This window comes from Passer montanus, unplaced genomic scaffold (assembly GCF_014805655.1).
Source record: "Passer montanus isolate IOZ18808 unplaced genomic scaffold, ASM1480565v1 scaffold141, whole genome shotgun sequence".
Lineage (NCBI taxonomy): Eukaryota > Metazoa > Chordata > Aves > Passeriformes > Passeridae > Passer > Passer montanus.
Window position 1 is genome coordinate 384,826 of NW_024361053.1, and position 24,623 is coordinate 409,448.

The 24,623-nt window shown below is 41.9% G+C and overlaps 1 protein-coding gene and 1 long non-coding RNA gene across 2 annotated transcripts in view; one reads left to right on the forward strand and one right to left on the reverse strand.

Moving 5' to 3' along the window:
- LOC120498130 overlaps positions 1–24,623 on the forward strand; it is a 33,985-nt gene that overhangs the window by 6,761 nt on the left and 2,601 nt on the right. The window lies entirely within an intron of this gene.
- Positions 1–24,623, reverse strand: part of LAMB4 (laminin subunit beta 4) — a 43,577-nt gene that overhangs the window by 2,371 nt on the left and 16,583 nt on the right. The window contains exons 15-32 of the mRNA XM_039700494.1: positions 23,719–23,904; positions 22,416–22,537; positions 21,594–21,714; positions 20,504–20,681; positions 19,000–19,143; positions 18,563–18,794; positions 16,001–16,158; positions 14,265–14,489; positions 12,930–13,150; positions 11,671–11,767; positions 10,961–11,336; positions 10,443–10,603; positions 6,824–7,029; positions 5,754–5,957; positions 4,133–4,277; positions 2,165–2,369; positions 1,401–1,539; positions 989–1,165 (exon numbers count right to left, since the gene is read on the reverse strand). Of these exons, the coding sequence (XP_039556428.1) occupies positions 989–1,165; positions 1,401–1,539; positions 2,165–2,369; positions 4,133–4,277; positions 5,754–5,957; positions 6,824–7,029; positions 10,443–10,603; positions 10,961–11,336; positions 11,671–11,767; positions 12,930–13,150; positions 14,265–14,489; positions 16,001–16,158; positions 18,563–18,794; positions 19,000–19,143; positions 20,504–20,681; positions 21,594–21,714; positions 22,416–22,537; positions 23,719–23,904 (3,297 nt within the window). The remainder of the gene's footprint in view (positions 1–988; positions 1,166–1,400; positions 1,540–2,164; positions 2,370–4,132; positions 4,278–5,753; positions 5,958–6,823; positions 7,030–10,442; positions 10,604–10,960; positions 11,337–11,670; positions 11,768–12,929; positions 13,151–14,264; positions 14,490–16,000; positions 16,159–18,562; positions 18,795–18,999; positions 19,144–20,503; positions 20,682–21,593; positions 21,715–22,415; positions 22,538–23,718; positions 23,905–24,623) is intronic.

The window sequence follows — 24,623 nt, forward strand, 5'->3', positions numbered from 1 at the left end:
GTCATAAGGCTTAATTCAAATGTAATGAATTATCTGTAGCAGCATTGGGGTTTTTACATTTTCAGCTGCAGTAATATTTACTGGCTAATCTGTTCCCTGCTGATCTAGGTGGCTGTTGAGGCTGCAGTTTAGATTTTGCCTACAGTTCTTGTAACTTAGAAGTATGGCCATGTTCCAAGCTTGTTGTGTGGGTACTTGGTTCTTGCCATTTTAGCAAATTCCTATGCATTTAAAAAAAAACCCTGAACTACTGGAAAGCACCAAGCCAATCAAAAACTCCAAGTAACTCCCACAGCAATTTTCTCTGAAGGAGAACGGCACAGGATGAATTGTCAGGCTGCTTCCATCACTCATGTATTTTAATATCTGGTTTTGTGATTTGTTCTGTTGTGTTTATTGGTGCCCATGGTGACTACAAGTCTTATACACACTGCAAGGAAAAATGTCATGAAGTAGCCAGAGAAATGTGTATGTTTTCTGTCATTCAAGCAAACAGAAGTGTATGCCAGAAACCTTAAAATAAAACACAAATTCTTCTTAACTGTGGCATTTTACACTGCATGGCATAAGGAAAATGTTAAGTTTTTATGACAGCATGGCAATGCTTCTGAAGCAAAAATACTATTAAACATGGAGAAGGTTTTTTTTCCCCTTAACATGTGACAGAAAGGCTTACATTATCAATTTTCTGGGCTTGCTTGTGAGCTGATTCTGCCTCTGCTCTTGCCTTTGTAGCTTGGTTCTTGCTCATCAGCATTTTTGCTTGCCATGTGGCACTTTCATCTTCCACCTCAGTCTGTTTGGCTGACAAGTCATTCAGTTTATCATTTGTCTTGTTCACTTGGTTCTCAGCCTAAAACAGAGCAATTGAAGGCTGTGATTTCTTATGCAACATCCATTCATCTTGTGGGGAGCATGGTAATGAGGGACTGTCCATGGATTAAGAGACGAGGTTTTTCCCCCCTTAACATGTGACAGAAGGGCTTACATTATCAATTTTCTGGGCTCGCTTGTGAGCTGCTTCTGCCTCTGCTTTTGCCTTTGTAGCTTGGTTCTTGCTCATCAGCATTTTTGCTTGCCATGTGGCACTTTCATCTTCCACCTCAGTCTGTTTGGCTGACAAGTCATTCAGTTTATCATTTGTCTTGTTCACTTGGTTCTCAGCCTAAAACAGAGCAATTGAAGGCTGTGATTTCTTATGCAACATCCATTCAGCTTGTGGAGCATGGTAATGAGGGACTGTCCATGGATTAAGAGACTCTTAAGCAGTATGGAATTGGTGTCATATCTGTGCCACATTCTGGTTTTGTTTATTTAAGTTTACCTTAAGGAAACTTCAGAATGAAGTATCTCTTTCTAATAAATCTAGCAAATAAATTAAAATATTTGCAGCAAGATACCTGAGAGATTTTTGTTCTGATTCCTTGTATCTCTTCATTTAACTTTATGATGGTGGTTTTGGAGTGCTCTTGGGACTTCACAACATTTTTTAGTTTATTATTAATTTCATCCACTGGCAGAAGAGCTTTAGCTGCTTTGCTAAAATGGAAAAAGGAAGTGTATGTAGTATCATGGTGGGGTGAGCAAGGTGAGAACATGTTTCAAATACACCCATGCTGACACACAGGATTGTTTCCTCAAGTCCAACAACAACAACCATTAAAATTGTGGTAAATTGGTAAAGCAAAACCTCAGGAAAGGACTTTGTGGGGGAGCACCTGAGTTGCTGTACTCAGGGTGAGGTTGGGTGCTGCTGACTGCCTGGTGGTGCACAGCTAGCAGGGAAGACTCATGGGTGAACAAGTTTTTTCTCTTGTTGGGTCATTCTCACCCTTACTCAAACCACCCAGTGAGCCAGATGTAATGCTCCCCCAGGTCCAAGGTGGAGTTAAGGAGCTGCTCTGGCCTCTCTGACCCAGCAGGCAGAGGAGCCAAGAGCTGCCAGGAGCTGCTTCCTTTCAGCATGTTGGCTCCTGCAGCCCCAGTGGCGATGGCTCCTTCTTGCTGGAGGGGCCCTGTGGAAAAGGCAAGGTGAAATCTCCATCTGAACTCTCCTTCCAGTGCTACTGCCAGGGTATGGAGCAGTCCTACTGTGCACAGTGCCACCCCAGCTGGAGCTGGCACAGCAGAATGAGAACACACCACTTACTCCAACTCTACTTACTCAACTTCTTGTGCCTCCACCAGCAGTGTCTGAGCGTCCTCCCTTTTTATGTTTCTCTTATTATTCAGTTTGTACTTCTCACAGTGGTTCATAATGCTTTGGAGTTTGCCAAGCATGCCTCTGAGCTCTTGTGGAGTCAGGGGAAGGTTTATTTGCAGGACATAATTTGCCACCTTCTCAATGTCTTCTGGAGGTGCACCCTCATCTGCAACAGAAATGGAGCTGAGAGTATCCTGAAGTAGCTCCTTCCTCCCAGTAAATGGTCATTATGGCTGCCTACCCTTTGAGTTATGTGGGAGAATAAAGCTGACAGGCACAGCAAGGGGGTAGGAGAATTATCTCCAACACTTTGTAATTTAATATTATGCTTCCAGGTACTGCTGTTAGTGTTGTCAGAACTGGCTGAAATGAGGATTTGAACCCACTTTGAACTGAGTTATTAAAATTCTGATGTAGGACAGAGCCCATGGAGGGCTTTAAACCAGTGCCCAGCACAGCTAGATGTGTCAGAGCCCATTTCTTCCTTGGCCCACAGATCAAAGAGGTGCTGGTGAGGCTGGGGTGTGAATGGAGATTTCCAAGCTGGCCAGTGGGTGTAATCCCTTCCCTGGAGTTGCCACAATATTGAGAAAGTGGTTCCTTTGCTGGTTAATGAGAAAGGCTAAGCTGCAGAGGGAACTTGGGTCAGACTTGCATAGACTGGGAACTTACAATAGAAAAAATCATATTTTGAAATTCCCATTACATATGAGCTTGTCCTAGCTCTTTGCTAAGGGCAGATGCACACACAGAGTAGTCAATGTCTTGAGAAGTCACATCATCAGTTTTGTCTTCTGCTCACTTCCATTTACAGACAAGACCTTGCATGATAAAGCAGTTAAGATATGTTAAATAGTTGTGTTAATCTACAGAGTAAGTCAGCAAGAATTAAATAGAAGACATTTAGTGTGCAAACAGTAGTGCATTCCTGAGAGATATTTCCTGTAGAAATATATTCATCCAGAATCACCATTCACATCCATGTCAAGTACAGCAGATTTCATGTATTTTTAATGTTTAACTGTATGCTTCTCAGCTGTTCCCGTTCTTAAAATTAGCAAAACAAATATTTGAAAAAATTCTTTTAAGAGTGAAAGGTAGAACTTTCAGTGACTATCAATAAAAAATCTGAGACTCTTAAGCAATCAAATCTTCTGAATCAATAAAATAATGTAAATTTTTCTGAACAAAAGAAGTCCTCGGTCCTCTGCCCTTGCTCCCATTTGAATGCAGAGCTATGAATGCCAAAAGACTGCAATCCATAGAAATTTATGAGATCAGCTACATTAAAGAGATTAAAGAAAATCCTGCCACATTTGAACCCTTTGATGTGCATCTGGTAAAAAAATTTAGGATCTGTTTCCTACAGCATTTTTCTGCAATCCTGAGAGTGGAAAATTTTTAGGGTATATATGGTTGTTTTGTTTTGTTTTGTTTTTATGAGAGCTGTGAAGTTCTACCAGAATCCTTTGATTCCTGGAGTTACAGCTTTATGGAGACGATGGAGTGGGATGTGTCCTAATTCCCACGCTCCCTACCCAGAGCCTCTATTTATGGGCCTGGAAGAAGGGGGTGGAATAACAATTTGAGGATGTATTGGACATGCCTGGCCTTTACATATTGTAAGAAATTATCTTAGTAGTCCTTTACCCAGATAAACCAGGAACAGAGAGAGTTACTTAAAATTAAACACAGTAATAAAAGATTATAATCAGAATGTAACAGATAAATGGAAAAATTGATACAAAGTACTGTCACCTGGGAGAAAGAAGCTCTAGAAAAAAGGGATTGAAAAAGTTTGAACAGCTCAGGATGTAGATGAGAAATTTCATGCATACACAGCTAGATCATCTTCTGGCTGCCCATTATGCTGTATTATATTGGAATATATTTATGAAAAATGAGTCAAAAAGAACATTGCATATTTACCTAACAAGAAGACTTTCACTTTTTGGATGAACTCCTTAGTGATTTCTCCATCAACTTCAATTTGATTCATAGCTGTCTCCAGTTGCCCATTAAATTGTGAGCCTTTCAGTTTGCTGTCTTCTGCCATTTTTCTAATGCTTTTAACCTGGAAATATTATTAGAAACAGCAGTGCCATTTTCTGGAGGTTATCTGTCACTGCTTTGCAAGTTGGGCTCTGACACAAAGGTAATTTTGATCCAAGACTCAGATGGAATCACTTGATGTGGCTTTGAAAACTAGTAGGAGATCTCTTTGGGGAACTCCAGAAGCTGCTACACCCTGGGCTTCAACTGGACTCAGAAAAAGCCTAAATCAAGCATTTTTTTCTCTCTGCAACTACTGCTTAAACCACAGCCCCCTTCTGTTTCTGAAAAAGAGTACCAACTGTTATTGCAGTACTGTAGCTTGTCAGTGGTCAGATTCAGATCTAAGCAGATCTTATCAGATTCAGATCTGATTAGAGAAAATGTGATTTCATTTGTCATTTCATATTGAACTTGCTGTTAAAAAACAGTTAAAAAGGACACAAGGAAGGTAGAGTTCAAGGCTTGTCTTTAAAAGTTATCTTTTGCCACTAAATTAGTATTCTTGATAATTTAAATGAGAACTTTAGCCTAATTATCAAATTCCAATGGCATTTTACTTCGGTAGGGGCTTTGCCTTCAAGAATAGCCCAGGTACATCTGTGGTCTGCAGAGGGAACAGATTTGGTCTTTCCCCATGCAATGAGAAAAATGTTGATGTTTTTATTTCTGAAACGTCTCCAATTAGTTCACTCCTGTTATCAGAGGTGCCTGGGGCCGTGCTCAGTGCAACGATGTCCCCGCAGCCTGGCAGCCTGGGATGCAGCATCGAGTGCATTTTAAAAAGAGGAAATGGATGCCCAGGCATCCTGCAGGGACAGGACAAAGCCACAGCAGAATGTAATTTCTGCTGGAAAATGTGCTTTGTCTATAACTGTAACAGGCATCATCTCTGACTGTTAATAACAAAATCCTTACTGGTGCTTTGGGATTTGTTTGTTTTGTTTCCTTGGCATATGTTGCATTGGCCACACTTTGCTGGAATTACTTTTCACTGCTACTGTGCAGTATAGTCAAATAATTGATGCCCTCCTAAACATTACTGGGGGCAGAAAAGCTTAATCTTGAAATTATTTTCAAAAGTAATTTATTGGCAAACATAGAGTAGTATGAAGCTGTATAAATAGAGCTTAACGCCATGCACAGCATTAATCCCATTGCAATAAGCATGTCAGGCTACTGACAAATGGTGCCATTTGATTTTTTCCCAGTAAAAATGTAGACAATTCTAGCCTGAAACCACCTACTCCCATAGATACAGGGCACTATGGCTTTTGAAATCTTAGCAGCTGTGAGGAAGAAGATCTAGATAAAGCCAATCTCTTGGTGGGGCTTGCACCTGGTACTGAATCATGATAGGTCTATGATGCTGGGACAGAGTCCATCACTTGTCACTGTACTTTGTCCAAAGAGGAGGTGAGTTTTTGTACATTTGTGACCTCCCAAATCTCATCCTCCATCTATTTCGCTGAACAAATGTAGGTCTGATATACAGCACCTGATTCTCAGGTTCCTGTAGCTGGGTAGTCAAGTTATTTAGCATCACAGCAGTCTCCTCAGCTTTCCTGAAGGCCTCAGAGGAGAGAGGAAGAGCTCCGGTGCAGTCTGGGCCACCACAATGCCGCAGTCCATGACTGTCCTGGCACAAAGCTCCCCCACAGGCTGCTGTGGCACATGGCTGGTCTCCTGGAGCACCACAGATCTGCAAAAGGGAAGATGCTTATGTCAGGACTCCTCTGGGGGCCTGAGGTACACTTCTGAGGGAAGGAAGATGTTTGACATCATATGAACATTGAATATAGGATAGGATATTCCCTAAGACACAGCATCTTTATAAAGATGGGTATCACTGCCAGTTACAGGTCCCTCTCCCCTGATTTAAAGGATGCAATGGCAGCATCCATGGCTCTGAGCATCCTTGCAGGAGCCATGTGTTAGGCTCCATGTGTTGCACTGAGACCCTTGCTTCACTCTTCTTTAGCAAAAGGGCTGACACCATTCCCTAACTATATCCAGCCCATGGGTCAATGGCCCAGGATCCAGGTAACCTCTAACAGAACAAGGTGCCATGTCTAGTCCTCCACAGATATGGAACCTATAGGCTTAGGTGGATGATCTCTTCCAGATTTGTCATGAATTGGTACTATCAGGTATTTGCTGCTGCCCTGCAGAAGAACAGAAATCCCCTTCTTTCCCAGAAGTGACACAAAGGATATGTGAGCACTCCCCATCCACTCCAGGACAAAGGCACTCTGGTTATTTTAACTTACTCATGGAGGAGGCTTGCCTTAATCTTTCCAAAATTACTCTGATGTCCTCTTGAGACTAGAGAGTGCTTAAACAGTTCCTTATGCTGTGAACAATGGCTTCCAGAAGGTTGGAAATAACTACAGCTGAGAAGTGCAGTTGTTTTTGACATGATTGGCTGTGGCAAGGAAGTGTCATTTTCCAGAATTAAAAATGCATATAAGGACCCTTTTAAAATAAAACCTACTACACAAAAAAAGGAGAAGTTTTTGGTTTTTTTTGGGGTTTTTTTAGCTTTCATTCAAAATCCACAGCACCTACCTTTTCATTCAAGTTTTGGATGTCAGGACTTTTGATCTTTCTGAGCTGTTGCAGCACACTGCTTGCATTTAAGACCTGATGATCCAACATAGCGAGTGTGTCATTCCTGGTGTACTCTGAGTGTCTCACAATAGGGATTGTCACCCTGGTCTTCTGTTCTGCCAGCAATGATACTTCAGAGTGTTTCCTAATGTTGCTGATGGCCTCTGTACCAACAGAAACAGGGTTTAGTACCAACTGCATTTGGTTGCATTCAGTTTGTGCATTTACTTAATTCTGGACAATTGCTGAATGACAGCTGATTCACTGGTGTTTGATTTGGGAAGCACCAAAGGGCAAGAACTGTCTTTCCCTCAGCCAAGCTTTTTAATCCTTTACTTATCCAGTTGCCAAATAGAAATATTTATCAATGCTCATAAAACCTGCTAAACTAGATGAAAAAATGGTGTATCCTATGTCATCCACAGGATGCCAAGGTGTTTGAGAAGGCAACAGAATAGACAGGGTATGAAGGAGATCCCATTAGTGACACTAACTGCTACTGATCTGCATTCATCAGTAGCTCATGCACTGCTGCCATTGTTGATTGGATAAAAGCTCCCAACATTTATTATGTTTTAGGCAGGAAAACTCTTCCTGCCAGTTATCATGAAATTATCAGATGCCTGATTGTGGGCCAGGAAAGCAACCATCCTTTCTGTTCAGCATAGCATCCAAGAGTTAAGTTGTCTGCTAGAGTGAGACCAAAATTTATATTACAAATGGGTCTATATGAGGGCTTTTTTGTCTCTGGAAAATCCAGTTTCAGGGCTGATGAATTTTAAAAAAAAGCACTTCCGTGATAAGCTAATAGGCCAGGCTAAAAAATCTTTCCAGCAAGAGTCTTGTTTGGGTAGTGAAAGCTTTTCCTTAAGTAGGCTCAAAACATTTTTTGCAGATTAATAGCCTGAGAAAAGGATTCACCCAAAAGTTAAGTTGTGTGCTAGAGTGAGACCAATATTTATATTACAAATGGGACTATATGAGGGCATTTTTGTCTCTGGAAAACCCAGTTTCAGGACTGATGAATTTAAAAAAAGCACTTCCGTGATAAGCTAATAGGCCAGGCTAAAAAAGCTTTCCAGCAAGAGTCTTGTTTGGGTAGTGAAAGCTTTTCCTTAAGTAGGCTCAAAAGGGTTGGAGAATATTACATTTTTTGCAGATTAATAGCCTGAGAAAAGGATTCAGGCCCTTTGCAACACACATAATTTAAAGCTGTTACTGCTGCTGTCGAGGTTTCCCAGATCTCCGGAGAGCCCAGATTTGTGCCCACATTCCTGGGCAGAAATATGTCCAGAGCCAGAATTGATGTGTCAGCAGTGAAAAAGCATTAGAGGTCTCTGATTAACATCTCTCTTTGTGCTGGTAACTGACTCAGTTATGAGTTGAAATCAAAGACAAGACACTCAAGTCCTGCGTGCTTTGATTCAGGCTCTAAAGCCCTTGGCTGTGCTTTGATTGAAGCTGAACAATGTTTAGTTATCATGTGGAACCAGAGTTATTTATTTATCTTGTAATTCTTGGAAACAATATACAGTTTAAAGTTAGCTCTTAATACAAAATACCTGGCAAGAGACTGCTGTAACTCCTCATCTAAGCCAGAGACTTTTTCTGTGCAACAATTCCACTGCAGGAATATTTCACAGTGGTTCAGCTCTCCATTAAGTGGCCTTAATGCATGTTCCACATTTGGTTTTTGATGGAGTTGTAGAGATTCCAAGTTCCTTTACATTAAACACAGTGTCTTAGCACAGGCTTGATTTACAGCCTAGGAAGCTTCTCTCACTGCATTACTGCACCTCAGCTGCTGGAAAGCCATAATTTAATGAGATCTCCCAGACTGCAAACATTCTTTTAAGGGCACTTGCATCTTGGTTTTTCCAGTGGTTTTAATTTATCATTAGATATTGATGTTTCCAGGTCATCTAGCTGAATGTATGCCTGTGAGGAAGACTCTGACTCCTGATGCTCTGCACAGAGACACAGGCAGGAGCTCATTCTCTGTGTGTGTCTAGGGCACGAGTGCCAGAAGTGCCCCAGGTGATGTATCTACCCCAGCAAAAAGGAGAGGATAAAGCAGACAGAGCAATATACAGGATATGGTTGCTGGTCCAAAAGGAAGATGGACTGAGGAGCCAGTCTCTCTCCTGGGTATCAGAAAAGCTGTGTATCTTGAGGGAAATGTTATTTTTGTGCTATTATATGCTCGGTAGCAGAACCAATGAATATTTGTGGCCTTGATAGGAAATTCATCTTAAATTCAAGGTCTTCCCCTCCCCACACTCCCATGTGCTTTTTATAGGGCTGTTTATCTGTCTCCAGAGGCCAAAAGATGAAGTGGGTTTGGAATGTGACCAGAGAGCACCACGGTTGCTTCAGCTCTGTGTCCACTGACCTCCCTGGGATTTATTGTTTCTTTGCCTTTCTGTCTTTCTGTCTGTGCAAGGCTCAGTTGAATTGAGAAGTGGAATCTGGGAGAGCTGTGCTGGCTGCTTGCAGAGGGACCTGAGCTGAGGAGCTGCCCCAGGGGGCTGCCAAGTACAGCAGGGCATGGAAGCCCTAAACCTTAGTTAATCCCTCTTTTCCCCTCTCCCATTCCCTACATTTTGCATTTTGTTGACTTTTCCTTCTTTTTTTTTTCTTTGTTTTTATTAAAAAAAACTCAAAGCAAACAAAAAAACCCACCAAAAAAAAAAACCAACCAAAACAAAGAAAACCCCAACAAAACAAAAAAAAACCCCACACCAAAACAAAACAAAAAACCCCAGTTTTTCTTGCCTGAATGAAACACAGAGGAATTGTAAGTGGGGGTGCATTGCTTGTAGCTTGTGTCTTCTGTGGTGAGCACCTTCTCTTCTGGGCGTTCATATCTCGGCAGCCACCTCTTTGGAGAGGGGTCTGCTGACCATCTCCTGCCATTGTGGGTGGTGTAGCACCTATTCAAGATGCCTGCCTGATACAGCTCTATTTTCCTCCAGAAACCAGTATGGGACATCATTATTACAGCTATCAGCAGCTGATGGACACTATACTTAGCTCCAGCACAGAGGGTGCAATTCTTTCCAAAATGCCAAGGAGCTCAGTTCTGCTTTCACATTTTTTGATGATGGAGAGCTACTTCTGTCCCACATAAAGTTAAGTATTTTCCCATGGGAACACTAAGAAGCTGCACTATTACACTATGCTTTAATTAAATAAACCTTTCCTGTACAAGATTCTTTAAGTATTCCTATGAGCAAGAGAAGTCAAATGTGGGGGGGAATCCTTTGCTGTTCCATTGCATGTGAGTCTGTACTGTGAAACTTGGTTTCTTTTATATCTTGATGTAAGCATTTGGATTTATGAGACCCCTGACTGATGTGACCCCGGCACATGCATCTGAAACTTGGGATGCTAGAAATCACAGCATTTAAAGACAAAGAGCATTTGGAAAGTCAGTGTAGAATATTATTAGTGTCAACATTTTTGTGCTACCATAGGAAGCTAAGGGATCTTTGAAATGTTGTATGGTTTAATGATGAAAAAGCATTCCAAAATTTCAGGGAAAATGTCCCCCCTTTTTAATTCATTGCTGACTTACCTTTGAAGTTCAAGTACTGAAACCTTTGATGCAGATGTATTTTTTGCTGTAGAAGTTGAAACACTAGGTTGGCTTCTTCTACTATATCTTCTATGCTCTTGTTAAGGTCAGGAAATTCAAAGGGTGAACTGTGAAGGGGATCCATCTGTGCAACTTTTTGTCTGAAGGGGATAAGACAGTTATACAGAAGTCAGACCAGATTGGTCTTAAATTAGAACTGAGTTACACAATATTTTAGAGCACAAGAGATATATTTATAAATAAACAAAAACATTTAATTATATGGCTTATTTAGAAGACCTTTGTATGAACTGGAAAATTCCAGCATTTAAGTCTCTATGGGTTAGGTATGTATTAAGTATTATTTTGTTCACAGATCTATTGAAAACAGTGACTTAGTAGACCAGAGTCTGTGTGCTGATCAGAAGTGCGACTTGATATGTAGGGGTGGCTGATGGAGTCTGGGGGAAGACAATTTCTCAGCTAAGGGATTTTTCCAGGAGCAACCTAGCCCTTACTGAAGGTAGCTCTGAAAATCCCTGATGCCTGAAAGGGCCTCCAGTGAAAGGACAGGATGTCTCAAAATGCGTTCAGTTTCAGAAATGGCATCTTCGAAGGCTTTGAAGCGCATGTCACAGCTGGGCATTCGTCCTCCTTTATCTTCCAGCTTTGCTGCAAACCTCATTAACCCCTGCACGGTCTGAGCAAGAGCAGCAATTTCAGCATCCCACTGATCAAAACAAAGATGACACTGAGGGCAGGAGGGAAAGTCCTTCTCAAAGCCGCGGCCGCACTGGTCGCAGAGCCGGCCGGTGACACCGGCGCGGCAGTTACACGCGCCCGTGGCTTTGTCACACGTGGGCTGCCGGGTCCCCTCCAGGTTACACTCACATGCTGCAAGAAAGGAACAGCAGGTTACATCCAAGTGTTCCTTTTCTGTGGGATTAATGCATGAAAAAGGCCCATTTCAAGATAATAAAAGCAAAGCAGTGTTTGAGTTAGAGCAAGGTGGACTACACAGTAGTGGCTCTTCTTGATCTCTGACTTCCATCTTAACCATTGAAATAACAATAGAGATAAGTAATATAAACACTTGTCCATCTCATACACACAAACATATGAAAGGCTGTTTCTCTACATGTATGCCCTGTCTCCCCTGTGAATGTAAAAAGTAAGCATTTATATCGAGGCAGTTTCTAATCCAGTTGTCTCACATAATAATACTTACAAACGCAATGCATCTGGGGATTGCCAAAGTAGTTTTCCTCACATTCATTACAGGATCTTCCACTGTAACCTGGCTTACATGGACACTGGCCTGTAAGCTGTAATGACAGATAGGGTGGAATCACTTCCAGCAGAGCCATAGGGCTGGATCTACATTATTTCAGCTGTACAAGAGCTGCACCAACACTGCTTGCCCACAGTCTTTGAACACCATGGTTTACACAGTACTGGCCCAGCTTTCCTACCTTCCTCCTGAAGGTCCTGAAAACAAAATGCACTCTGAGAAATGGCTTTACTTTACTAATGTCAGAGATTTTGTATGATCCAATCTACTGATGCTGTTTGAGAACTCATCCTCTGACTGTGATCTGAGAGGATTCTTTTCCTTTGCAAAAGAGACTTATTTTTTTATTTTTGCTAGATCTAAGAACTAATATTAACATTTCAACTTAAACTACACAATAGACCAATTGTAACTGAAAATCTTGAGGCTATATTATGCACATTACCCTAGAAAAAAATATTTTGTAATTCAGCTATTAAACTCCAGGGAATTACAACTTGGATAACCGCTAGTAGTTCTTTGAGGTCAAGAACTAAATTTGCTATAATAATAATAAATCTACTGAATAAACTGGAACAAACAGAGAGCATATTGAAAGAAAAATGTGCAAGCACATCAGCAAGATTTTAGGATAAGCTACTGGTGCTCTGAAGCCAATGGCAAAATTGCTGTTTACTCCATGGGACCACAATTTCACCTCTCTGTTCTGAAAGGCTGTTTAATTTTTCCTACATTCTAGCCCTAAAATGTGCGCAGGAATTAAAGATGAGAAAAGGTACTCTAGTAGTACAATAGATGAGGCATGATTAATGTAATGGCCACAGCTGCTACTTTATGAAAATAAACACTTAAAAAATACTCATCAGACTCTTGGGTACAAGCTTGGATTTCCTTCTTCCCTATATGTATATTTATGAGGCAACTTTTTCCTGTGACATCTTTTTTCAATGTATTTCTAGGATCCACTTGACAAAGAAACAACATGCAAAGAGAAATTGCAAAGCCACATTATCAGAACAACACTTTTCATTGATTTAATGACTCACAGTGTGATTGCACCAACTACAAACTTCCAAAGAATTTTTTGTTTTCAGGGAATATGGCAAAAAAACAACCTTCATTTATAAGAGGGTCCTCACTTTGCCATGTCAAAACACCAGCACTCTGGTTACTGGAAATCAGAGTAATTTTCTTGCCTGGTTGCACTGGTTGCTTTGGGAGTTTTTTGGGTCACAGTCACAGGTCTGACATCCTTTTCCACTGGCCAGATCCCAGTAGCCAGTGGCACACTGGTCACACGTGGCACCCAGCACGTTGGGCAGGCAAGGACAAGCTCCTGTGGCTGGGTCACACAGGCAGATTGCGTCCCCCCCTGGGCACATGGCAGGGTCAACACCTGCCAGATTGCACGTGCAGCCTGGAAAAAGAAGGACAATTACTGCAGCAGACTGTAATACAGACAGCTGATGGACAGTCAGAGCTGGATATAAAACCCATGCTGCAAATTTACTTTTAGTGACCTCGAACATGTTTAATTTCATACACATTATCTGTCTTTCTGTAGCAATTTATATATGGCTTTGAGAAAACTTACTGTGAATGTTCAACCCTTTTAAGACAGGCAAGGCACAGAAAATGAAGGCTCAGTGAATTTTGAATTGCGTTAGAATGCAATGTTAAATATGTTGGGTAAGGATAAGTTGATTTACAGTAGGCATTATCCAGCGTGGGAATCCCCAGCAAGCCAAGTAAGATAAGAAGCCTTCCTTGTGAGGAGCCAAAAGTTCTTGCTTAACAATTTCTAACAGACATCTTCCAAGAATGAATGAGGGATGGGCTTGGACTGTATTTTAGAGATTCCCAGAAAAATAGTGTCTTGACTATACTTATAGTTATCTTGGCTATAAAAATTAAATCCTCAATCAGGCACATCTGTGAAAATGAGTCTAGAGAAAAACTGGGAAGAAGCTTGTGCCTTGCTTTTCCTTACACTCCTACTTTTCTGTTCAAAGTGCTGAGTTACTGACGTGTCCTCGTGGGATCTATTCGCTTGCCTGAACCCTCTCACTCTAGCCACTTAATGAAAACAACTGGTAAGGCAGGAAGTTCAGCAAGGGATCATCTGGTTAACTGAGCTCTAACTGAGCTTAGCTGGCATCAGTCAGCAACAAGGATAAACAATTATCACTGATTCCTTTACTTTTGATTCCTTCCTGAAGAAGCTGAATGCACATTTATTTTTCTAACAGAGAGTACTGTTTCCATTTCACAAATGAGTATTTCCCAGGAGTGATATTCAGTATGAGAGTTAGTAATATTTGGATGACAAAGAATTTAATAGATGCTATGTTAAGTTATTTGTATAATTGATATATTTATATTTAGTAAATAGAGAAATATATTTATGATTCTTATATTTTGCTCTATTTATCTGAGTTTTGTCCTCCCTCCAAGGTCTAGCCTTTCCCTATAGCCTATTTTTTAAAAACATATTCTTGGTAGTAAAACACAGTTGCAGTGCTGTTACTTACTTTGACAGCTTTGATTGAGGGCTGAGCCAAAATAACCTGGTTTGCAGAACTGGCAGTTTGCTCCATGGGTGTTGTGTAAACACTTGGTGCATTCCCCAGTGACCCTGTCACAGGACTCTGGGTCTGTCAAATCAATGTTGTTGTTGCAGGGACATGGTACACAGTCAAGCCCAGCACTGCTGAAGTTTTTGTAGAACCCACTAGGACACTTGTCACACTGATTGCCTATCAGAGAAAGGTAAAAATATTGCTGGCTGATGAAATTCAAGTGAAACATGTAATTTCCAGTAATATTATTAAAATATTCAGACTGTGTGTTTGAATGCACATTTCCAGAGGAAAATATCCACCTGTTTGAGACCATTGCCCTTTAATCCTCTGAACAGTTTAAATTATATCCTCCCCATTGAAGACTGGTGGAAATACACCCTCCTCATCCCAAGTTGTTTATACCAAGGAAGTCCTTTCAGTCAGAGCAATTAGGTGCCCCATCATACAACACCTCCAAACACCTTTTTCCATCCAAGTCCATTCAATGGCAGTAGTCAGGGTTAGCCATATTTGCAGGATTTTCCTGGCCCTTCACTCCAACAGCAGCATTGGAGGGTGGGGAATACCCAGGAGTTCAGATGAACTCTGATGCTCTGTCCTTGCTTGCTGGCATTATAACTAATACTGCATTTTGTCTCAATGCCTGCCCTGATCTGGGTGCAACCTCTGCATCTCAGGAACCATTCTGGGCAGACTAGTGTTTCTGGAATCACATCCACTGGTTCATCCTCAGCCAAGGATGAACTTCACTGTGCTCCTCAGGACCCAGAGCCTTTCTCAATCTCTGAGAAAGTGAGACCGCTGCTACAAAGGTGACCAAGAGTCTTGCTGGAAAGGAGCAGGAGCAATAAAGTCCAAAACTGAGGAGTGCAATGATTTGTGAGGCCAAAAGTCCCCTGGGTGAACATGAATAATTTTTACCCTGCAGCAATTACTCAAGCAAAACCACTCTTGACTTGTAAAGGAACCTTGCCTAAGTAAAGATGACAGCATTGGTTTAATTTTCAGCAGTGATTCCCATTAAGCTTTGCTTCCCCCAGAGGAGCTCTTTCTAATGCCCAAGGGAAGGGAAATATCTTCTGCTTTCCCTTCAGAAGTTCAACTTAAGTCAACAAGACGTTAGGAAATGAGGAATCAGTTTGCTGCAAAAATATCTGCATTTTAGACAGCTGAGAAGAGAAACTCCATTTCTAAAATTACTATTTGAACCATGAAGCAGTCACTTTAAGGCATAATGTCAAAGAGCCTCTATATGGAGAAAGACTTTCTGTGATTAGGAAATCTTATCATCTCTTTTTGATGCCCTAATTATTCCCATTTGGGCTTGCAATGCTTCTTTTTAAAAGGTAACAAGGAACTGCGGTTCTCCACCCCTCTCCCCACCAGATTAGTTTAATGCCTCTGGAAAGGAGGAGATTTCCAGAGAGTGACATCAGAATAATTAATGACTTCACTGTATCTGCATAGGTGAATCCCTTTTGAAAACACTAACTGCACAATTCCCATTCTTCCTAGTCAGAACTTCACCACATAATTTCAGTAAACTTGAGTACTAACTCTTCTTAGCTGTTTTATTAGCATTATCTCATTGTTATTTCTGAACGCATGACAGGTGGAGGATGATAATTTTTTTCTCTTACATTAATTTAAGTAGTATCAAAACCAGTCCTTATTTTGCTTCGTACCTGAGTATCCCTCGAGACAATTACAGACAAGCTGTGCAGATTGGGAGTCCTGGTAACAGGAACGTGCAAAATACCTATTGCTTGTAGGTGCCCCTGGGCACATGCATGGGAGGCAGGGTTCTCCATCCAGAGGGTTTCCATAATAGCCATCCATGCACCTGCCAAAGCAGTCAACACAAAGCAGGACAAGTTGTCAAGTGCTTCATGCAAGAGAATCAATTTACATGTACATATTGAAATTAGTATTCCAGGTCATTATCATTGTAATGCTATCTCTATCTCTATCAATTGGTAGAGATATTTCAAGATTCAAAGGTGTTCTAAAATGGAAAATCAGAGCTGCATTCTCAAAATCTGAACCAAAAAGAAAGACATATGTTTTCCTTTCAATAAATGTTTGTGAAGGCTTTCGCCTACTCTGGAACAATTTTAAACTGAATGATTATTGTTGAGGGTTTTTTGCAAGACAATGGACATATATATATGCACAATCCAGTCTTCATAGAAACTGAGTAAGGTCACAATGCCCTTGAAGGACAGGGCAGGGAAGAAGAAGAACACACTCAGCAACAGACAGTTCAGGATGTAAAGGCAGACAAGAAAACCACAGCGAGATGCATGAAGAAGAAAAACAAACTAAAATTAACTGAAAGCTTAAAACGTGTGCACACAAGGATTTAACCAATCATGTGTTAGCTTGAGGCATGAACAGTAGAACACAGATAAATGTAGCTTGCTTTTTGCAATAAATTGGCTTCACTTGATCATGGCGTGATGTCCCATTCCTGATCTTCTGCAGATTATGATATGGCATATCACACAGGCTCTGCATAGGCAGCTAAAAGCTGCCATATAAAAATTATCTATATTTACCTATCAGCACATATATTCATCTATTTCCATCCAGATAGAGTGGTTGGCATGACAGTAAAAAGTGCTGGCAAGGGCAAAAAACCCAATGATTCCTTAAGAATACTCAGAGAATACTGCATATTTTAGATGCAACATATGTATTGAGCCATGCTCTGTCTGACATGTTCTGCAAACCTGGGGTAATGGCTTTTTCAAGGTGCTGGTGGCTGTGCTGTTACCTGAGCTGGTGGGGTCTTTTGGGGCTCCCTGGGGGCTCAACCACCTGCCCACAGCCACTGCCTCTGCATCCCAACCCTCCACAGTCCTGCAGCTGCAGCAGCAACAATGCAGAGGCTTCTGGAACATCCTCAGTCTTTGATCTGTTCTACTGCAGCAAATGGGAACACAGCTATCCAAATGTATAAAGGCAAGGCTAAAACCCTTGGCTATCTGATTATCCTCCTCCTGGGGTCTGGAGATCTGGCAAAGCCATATGGCAAAAAGTGTTTCAGTCTCCCATTTTTAATCTGTTTGCCATCTACAAGTAGAACAGCCAAAGACTGTATTGTCTAAAAGCACTGCAGGAAAAGCTCAACAGGTTTCACGAGGAAAACCTCTTAAAAATTAATGCCAAGGTACAGTCCAGCCAAACCAAACTGAACAAACTTAATTTCGATGTCCATTATGAACTGTGACACTGCTGCCAGTGTACAAAATAAAAAAGAGGAGCAGTGCTCTGAATGGAGCTGGAACATGTGGGAAAAGTAATTTGCTGTTGACACAGAACTAATATGACCAGGATAGAGGGCATGTTTACTTAAACTCCTTGAAGGTAATTGCAGGTATTAAAATGAATATTCAGCACAATATTCAGCCTCTTGGCTAGCTTCATGCTGAATTTTAAATTTGAAAGCTGGCAGTTGGGAACCTGGCAGGAGTCAGTTTATCCCACACACAGTGCTTTGTGCATGTCTCCAAGTACAGGGTGCCATGGTCTCCGTGTCTCAAATGCCTTCTTGCAGGTAGCCCGCTGCAATGCTGGGTGCATGCCCTGCTGCAGTCCACCCACAGGCATTGCATGCACATTCCCACATGCAATGGGTAATAGTAAGGAAATAAGTACCTGACATTCAACAGTCAGGCCCAGTTTCATGTTTATATGTCAATCGCCTGTTAAGGTCATTGATGCATTTGTAGGCCCCCAGCTACACAGGCATTTTGGAGACCACCAGTGTCACCGTGATATTTTCTGAAAAATCCCTTCGCCAGGATTTCTTCTCCTGGGAAGTTGAGAAGCCTCAGAGAAAAATGTAAATAACAATTATCTGCTTGCTTCTCCTTGTGTTTTGCTGCTTTGGAATGTGGTAGGTGATTATTTCACTGGTTCCATGTGAATTGTTCTTACCTAATGACCAATCAAAGCCAGCTGTGTTAGACTCTGAGGAGTCAGTCACGAGTTTTTATTATCCCTTCTTGTTAAACCTATAGAGAAAAGGAGGTATCCTTTTCTCTATAGTTTAGTATAGTTTTAGAATATAATATAATATAATATAATATAATATAATATAATATAATATAATATAATATAATATAATATAATATAAATCAGCCTTCTGAGAACATGGATTCATCTCCTCCCTCGTCCTGGGACGCTCACAAACCTCACAGCCGGTGTGCGGCGGAGCTCTGCAGCACAGCCCGCGAACTGACCTCTCGCAGCGGCTCCCGGCGGTGAACCCGCGGCAGCCGAGGCACGCTCCGCTCCGAGGGTCGCACAGCTCGGCGCGGCCTTGGCAGGGGCAGCGCCGGCACAGGGGGAAGCCGAAGTAGCCGGGCAGGCAGCGGCTGCAGCGCCGGCCATCCACGTCCCGGCGGCAGGAGCACTGCCCCGTCGCCTGGTCACACAGCGGGCTCAGCGAGCCTTGCGGGTGGCACTCGCACGCTGGAAAACACCGAGAGCAAAGCCGTGTCCGTAAAGCATTCCTGCCAACCCATCCCGTGGCTGACGCTGCTCAAAGGCAGCAGGGATGGAAAATTTGTTATTCGTGGAAACATTTTTTTATATTGCGTGACACATAATCCGGGATTCAAAGCCCTGAAAAACTGGGGTGTGGTGGTGGTAGTGGTGCTGGCTGCAAGGCACTCACCGTGGCAGCCGTGGAAGCCAAAGCCGTAGCTGCCTGCAGAGCAGGTGTCACAGCAGCGTCCCACGACGTTGGCTTTGCACGGACACTGCCCCCCCAGTTTACTGCAGCTGGCATTCAGCGACCCTTGGGGATTGCACTTGCATGCTGGCAAGGGGAAAGAAAATCAAAACAGGTTAGGCTGTCAGGGAGTTCTACTGCTCTCATCAGCTTGCAGGCTTCACACTTTGAAATAGGTAGGAAAGAGTTTGGTTACTCTTCTCAGGGGTTCACTACCCTGATGATGGCCATAGCTTAGATCATTTGATGGTGTGGCACCAACAGTGATGGTATACCAGGCACCAGCACAAGCCTTGGTGTTGCAGTTGCCACATTCAAGGCACTGCCTTCAGCACACATTGGGGTAGGACAGAAAGGGAGTAGCAAAGTGTAGATCCAGATAAAGACATCCTGAAGTCTAGAAAGATTTGCTATAAATCTGCATCTAGCTGGAGCACTGGGCATAACCTGCGAGCTGTATTTAGTCTGCATCTGTGTACTGTTTGTTTCTTTCTGGACACCTTGGACTAACTTGTTGAGTGAAGATGCTCTGCTAACTCACAGAGGATGTTTTCCAGGATGCTCTGGAAAGCACTAGAAAACTGAAGTCCCACATTTCATTGGGAGAATCTTGTCACTTCAGGAATCAGGCCAATAGGGAGTTAGCACAGCCCAGGCCTAAATGAGGGGTTCACTGGTTGCACACCTGTGACCTCATTGCCTGATATTAAAGTGAGTGAGGCATCAGTGCTAAAAATTGCCCAATCGAAGCAGATGCTATCACTTTGGAGGCATTGCTGCTAGGCTCCCTGAAAGAAGGCTGGCCACCAAAGTTGCCCAGAAAGGCCCCTCCTATTACTGGAAGTGCAGAGAAGTTCAATTTCTCAGGGACAAATACTTGGGAAATTCCCTGAGCTACTGGGCCCAGCTAATGGTGGGTCCAGGAGGCTGCCTAGGAATTTCAAACCCTACCTGCCACCGCCTTCTTGCTGGATTATCATCAATATTTTCTTGGTGAACCTCTTCCAGTACACCAACTTATGTACCATCATGTCTGGAATCTCACCAAGGCATTCAGCTAGCTTACAGCATCTAGAGAGAGGGCTTAGAAACTTCCCTGTCATTTAACAGCAGCCAGAAAAGAAGGAAAGTTACTGCCTTGGCCATATGGTAAAGGCATCTGATTCAAATGCTTTTCAGGAGACACAAAACACTGCCATGGTCCCTCTCATGCTGCTCCATGAAGCCCATCAGGAGTGATGAACTCTGAGATTCATGCCACCAAGAGGTGTTTGCAGCACACGCAGGGTTCAGCGGGATATACCCCGCACATCCATGGATATCACATGCTGGCCAGCTCCACTTCTGCACCACTGCAGGCTGGGAGCTCCACAGTCAACATGTCCTACAAACTCAAGGGAGAGCCAGCAACTGCCCAAAAGAGCTGCCTGCCCAGGCTGGTCCTTACCCACGGCGCCGTTGTGGATTCGGGCTGACAGGCTCGCTATGAGCCGCGCGCACGCTTCGGGCAGGACGTGAGGCCCAACTTCAGATGCAATTTCAATACAGTGATACTTCTGGTACTCATCTAAATCCTTTTCACTGCATAAGTTCTCCACGGAGCCGATTCTGGGAATAAGTCCAAGCTTTGTCGTTAAGAGAGAAAAGAAAATATTTTTGCTTAGATATATTGAAAACCAGAATTTCCCACATTCTCTTAATGTGATTCCCATTGCAATGACAGAGGCCTGGAGCATTGGGTTTCCAAATCTGCAGTTGTGCCATTCTGTCATCTAAACTCACATTTATTCTGAAGGTCTAAACATTCCCTGAGTTCTTCAAATAAGAGAGACTGTGTTTAAGAAAATAAAATTATAATAAGATCTCTGATATATACTCAGAACTGGTCTTGCTCTGTTAGTCACTCCAAAAGCAGTGTCTGGCCAAAATTTTTACTTGTATTACTGTGATAGGGAAAAATCAGCTGAAGGTTCTATGTCCAAGTATAGTCAGCCCTTGCCAGGTCCAGTTCTACAGGAATAATAAGAGAAATAGACCTAAAAATATTTTTCTCAAGAGAAGGACCCAAAACTAAGTTCCTGTCTTGATGGAAACTTGGGAAATATCTGGACCTGATTCCCAGGAAGTACACAACTAATTTTACTTTTCCAATATAATAATTAAAAATATCCATGAACCCAACAAATTAGAGATATTTAAAAAAACCTAAGTGATGAGGAGCTGTACAAATTTCTAACCATAGTCACAGCATCTTATCAGCACATATATATGGACTGTGTTCATAATCAATGAGCAACAGATAGAGATACATGCAATGTATGCAACAAGTATAACTTGTATTGCTCCATGAAAATTTAACCAGATACAATTCTGCCTTTCCATACAAAAATATGCAAACAATGCCAATGAAGAAAAACAGAAGCTGAATTTCTATTAAAACACACTACACCTTATTTAAAAATACTTCTAATAAGTCTGTAAAAAAATACCACTGTGTATAAGTACAACCTCAAGGGACTTGTGACAGAATTACTCACTGAGTCAATCAAGATGAATGATTTTGCCTTTTTGTCAGAGGCAGAGAGCTGAGAAAAATACACATCCACAAAATATTCTGTTCCTGGCTCCAGGCAGACTGGAGTTTGCAGAATTGCAATCCTGTTTAACAGAAATGAAGCACAGATATAGCCAGGAGTCAGGACAAGGCAAGTTTACTGAATGTTGTGAGCTCTCCCTTCCCTCTGTGCCTGCAAACTGATGCCTGCAGCCTGGAGCAAGCCCTGCTGCTGTGAGGAGCACACCCACCCCCATGCTTGCAGGCTTTGGGAAAGCTGCAGGACTTCTGCCAGATGCTTCACTAAGTGCAATTTAATCCTTGGGATATTGAACTGATAATGGTAGGTTTTACTGCTTCTAGCAAGGGGGTTTGCAACTCACTGTTCATATTCATCCTTTCCTGTCCCTATTTGATCAAGATATTGGTCGCATCCTCTTAGCTTCTCTCTATTCTTTACACAGGTCCAAGCTGAAAAGCTGGCTGTGAATTAGAGTAGGACAGTGACTTTAAGTCAATATTTCCTTTCTATACTGAAGCAGCTGCAGTTGGATCTTCACCACAGCAACCAGTCTCAGCTGGATCTCAGGTTGCTTTCCTGAGTTTGACAAACCTTTGCTAGATTAAGGACTGGGGCATCAGACTCTTCCTTAGAGCCTGTGTAGTATTGTGGTGTGCTAGCAACAGAAAAGGCCACACGTGTTTCTGATATTCCCACTATCCCACACATGTGTTGCTCTGCAGTGCTTCAGTAAATGATTTGTACTCAGAAGATCTACAGGCAAAAAGACAGCAACAGTCAGACCTCTTTGTAGCTGGGAGAGGCAGCTCATGTGGCTCCTGTGAAAGGACCTTGTTTTTGCAGTGTTGACCTGACAAGATACCAGCAGGCTGGATGGCAACACTTGCAAGCCAGTCTTCCAAGAACTATAAACAAAAGACAAAAATTATGGCTACATTTTGTATCTGAAAAACCTGCTTTCTCTTTGAAAGTGTTAATGAAAGCCATCTGAATCACTGCACACTGCAGTGACAAGACAGACTTTCTCTTTATTCTTTACAGCACTGAAAAACAATGTTATTTGTGAAAAATTCATTGTATTTGCAATAGATAATGAAAAGCAGAGACGGAAATGGGACCTCAGCTAGTTCATATGGAACCAGCTCTGTTAGAGTCATTGGAGTTGTTTCTTTTCTTAGCATAGTATTTTTCTGGAGATATCCTTCATTAGCTGCCTTCTCACACATCTAATAAGAAATAATAAACATAAAAGACTTTGTAACAAATGTATTTAAAACCCAACTTTTCAATCCTTAGACAGAAAAAGTATCTCAAGCTAGCCCACTGAAAAATTGTGCCAAGGTTTTAAGGCACTGCAAGATTGTTTTGCTTCAGAGTGCCAGTCAGAGAACAGAACACAATAGACAGCAGGAAAATATTGAGTTGTGGGACTGTCCCAGAGAATTGCAAAAGAGTAAGGAGCATACAAAATCTGCTACCAATAAAACACTTGCGTGTGTTTTTGAAGACATGGGTAAGGACCTGAGTTTAACCAGATTTGGATTAATAGATTTCCTAGACATGTCATCATCATTAAGAAATCTTCTCCAGGCAAAAAATAGTAATTTGGCTATTTTCCTACAATTTTCACACATCTCAGAGTCCAGCTGGAACAACTGGGAAGCGGGATGCCTGCAAAAGGCCTGGATAAGCATCTACGCAGATCACTCCTGCCTGTACACATTTTCCTGCCCAAAAAAGCCCAGCTAGGAGTACAGGATGTTTGTCTAAAAGGAACTGTATTTTCTGTGTGTTTGATTTTTGAGTAAAAGTCCAGCCCAAGTAAAGGTGCCAAAAGAGAAACATTCAGAAGATGAAATCTTGGCCAATGCTTAGAAAATACTTTTAGTGCAGATTTTTCATATTTGAGTGGAAAGGATTAAGGAGGTTAGTGGAGGATATATTACTTAGTTGGTAAGGCAATTTGTTACTGAGTGAAAAACCAACCAATTTTAATTTTAGATATAAAGAATAGGACAAGTTGCTTATCCTATTATTCACAAAATAGACCCTGCACTATCACACCATCACAAGACATCACAAGTACCTCGGGCTCATAGCGAACTGTGATATCAAAGTCCATAGCAAAGGGAACATTGCTGATGGCAAATCTCAGCCCAGCTCCACTGGGAACACGGGCAAAGCCATGTCCTGTCCAGGTGACAGCCCGACCAGCGGTGGGCTGCCGGAGCACCACCGCCAAATCCGAGTCCTGTCCAAACTGCATCGCACCCTGCAGGGACACATTGGCATTTTCAACAACACACAGAGTCAAATTACCCAAAATTACCCAAAAACAAACTCAGAAAAAACAAAGGAAATATTTTTGCCACATTGTTTATTTATTTTAGCCATCAGTCTCATTTTCTGAACAAACTCAAGACTGACAATCTAAGACTCTCCCAGAGGTAGGATATTTAGGGGCACATGTAAAGGAAAGCTTCCTATAACTTTGCAGCAACAGCAATAAGAGGGACCAGAATAATCCACTCACCTCTGAATACTTGGCATCTCCAAACATTCACATTGCAAACCTTAAACAGAGTAAGCCTGATTTCACACATGGCTGGACTATTCCATTATAAGCAGGATATATAAATATCAGTACTTACAATGGCTGCATTTAAGTGCAGGAGGTACCATGCTAAAACTTGTTGGAAATGTCTTGCAACCAAAAAAAAAACCAAACTACCTTTCATAAGGACTTTTCTCTTCCAAAAATTCATGGAACTTGAGTCTACAAAGGCACTGGACATAGCAGAGCAAGCCTGTCAGTGTGAATAACAAAATGTCCAACCCAACTGTGTACCAAAAATTTATTTGTGTCAGGATTGTAATGTCTAAGACTGCAAATCCCATACGCTCAGACATTTCCTTGCCCTTTGTTACAAAATAGAACTTTATTATTTGGTGTAAATTTAAGTAACTACTCAAGTACGAATTTACCTGTTC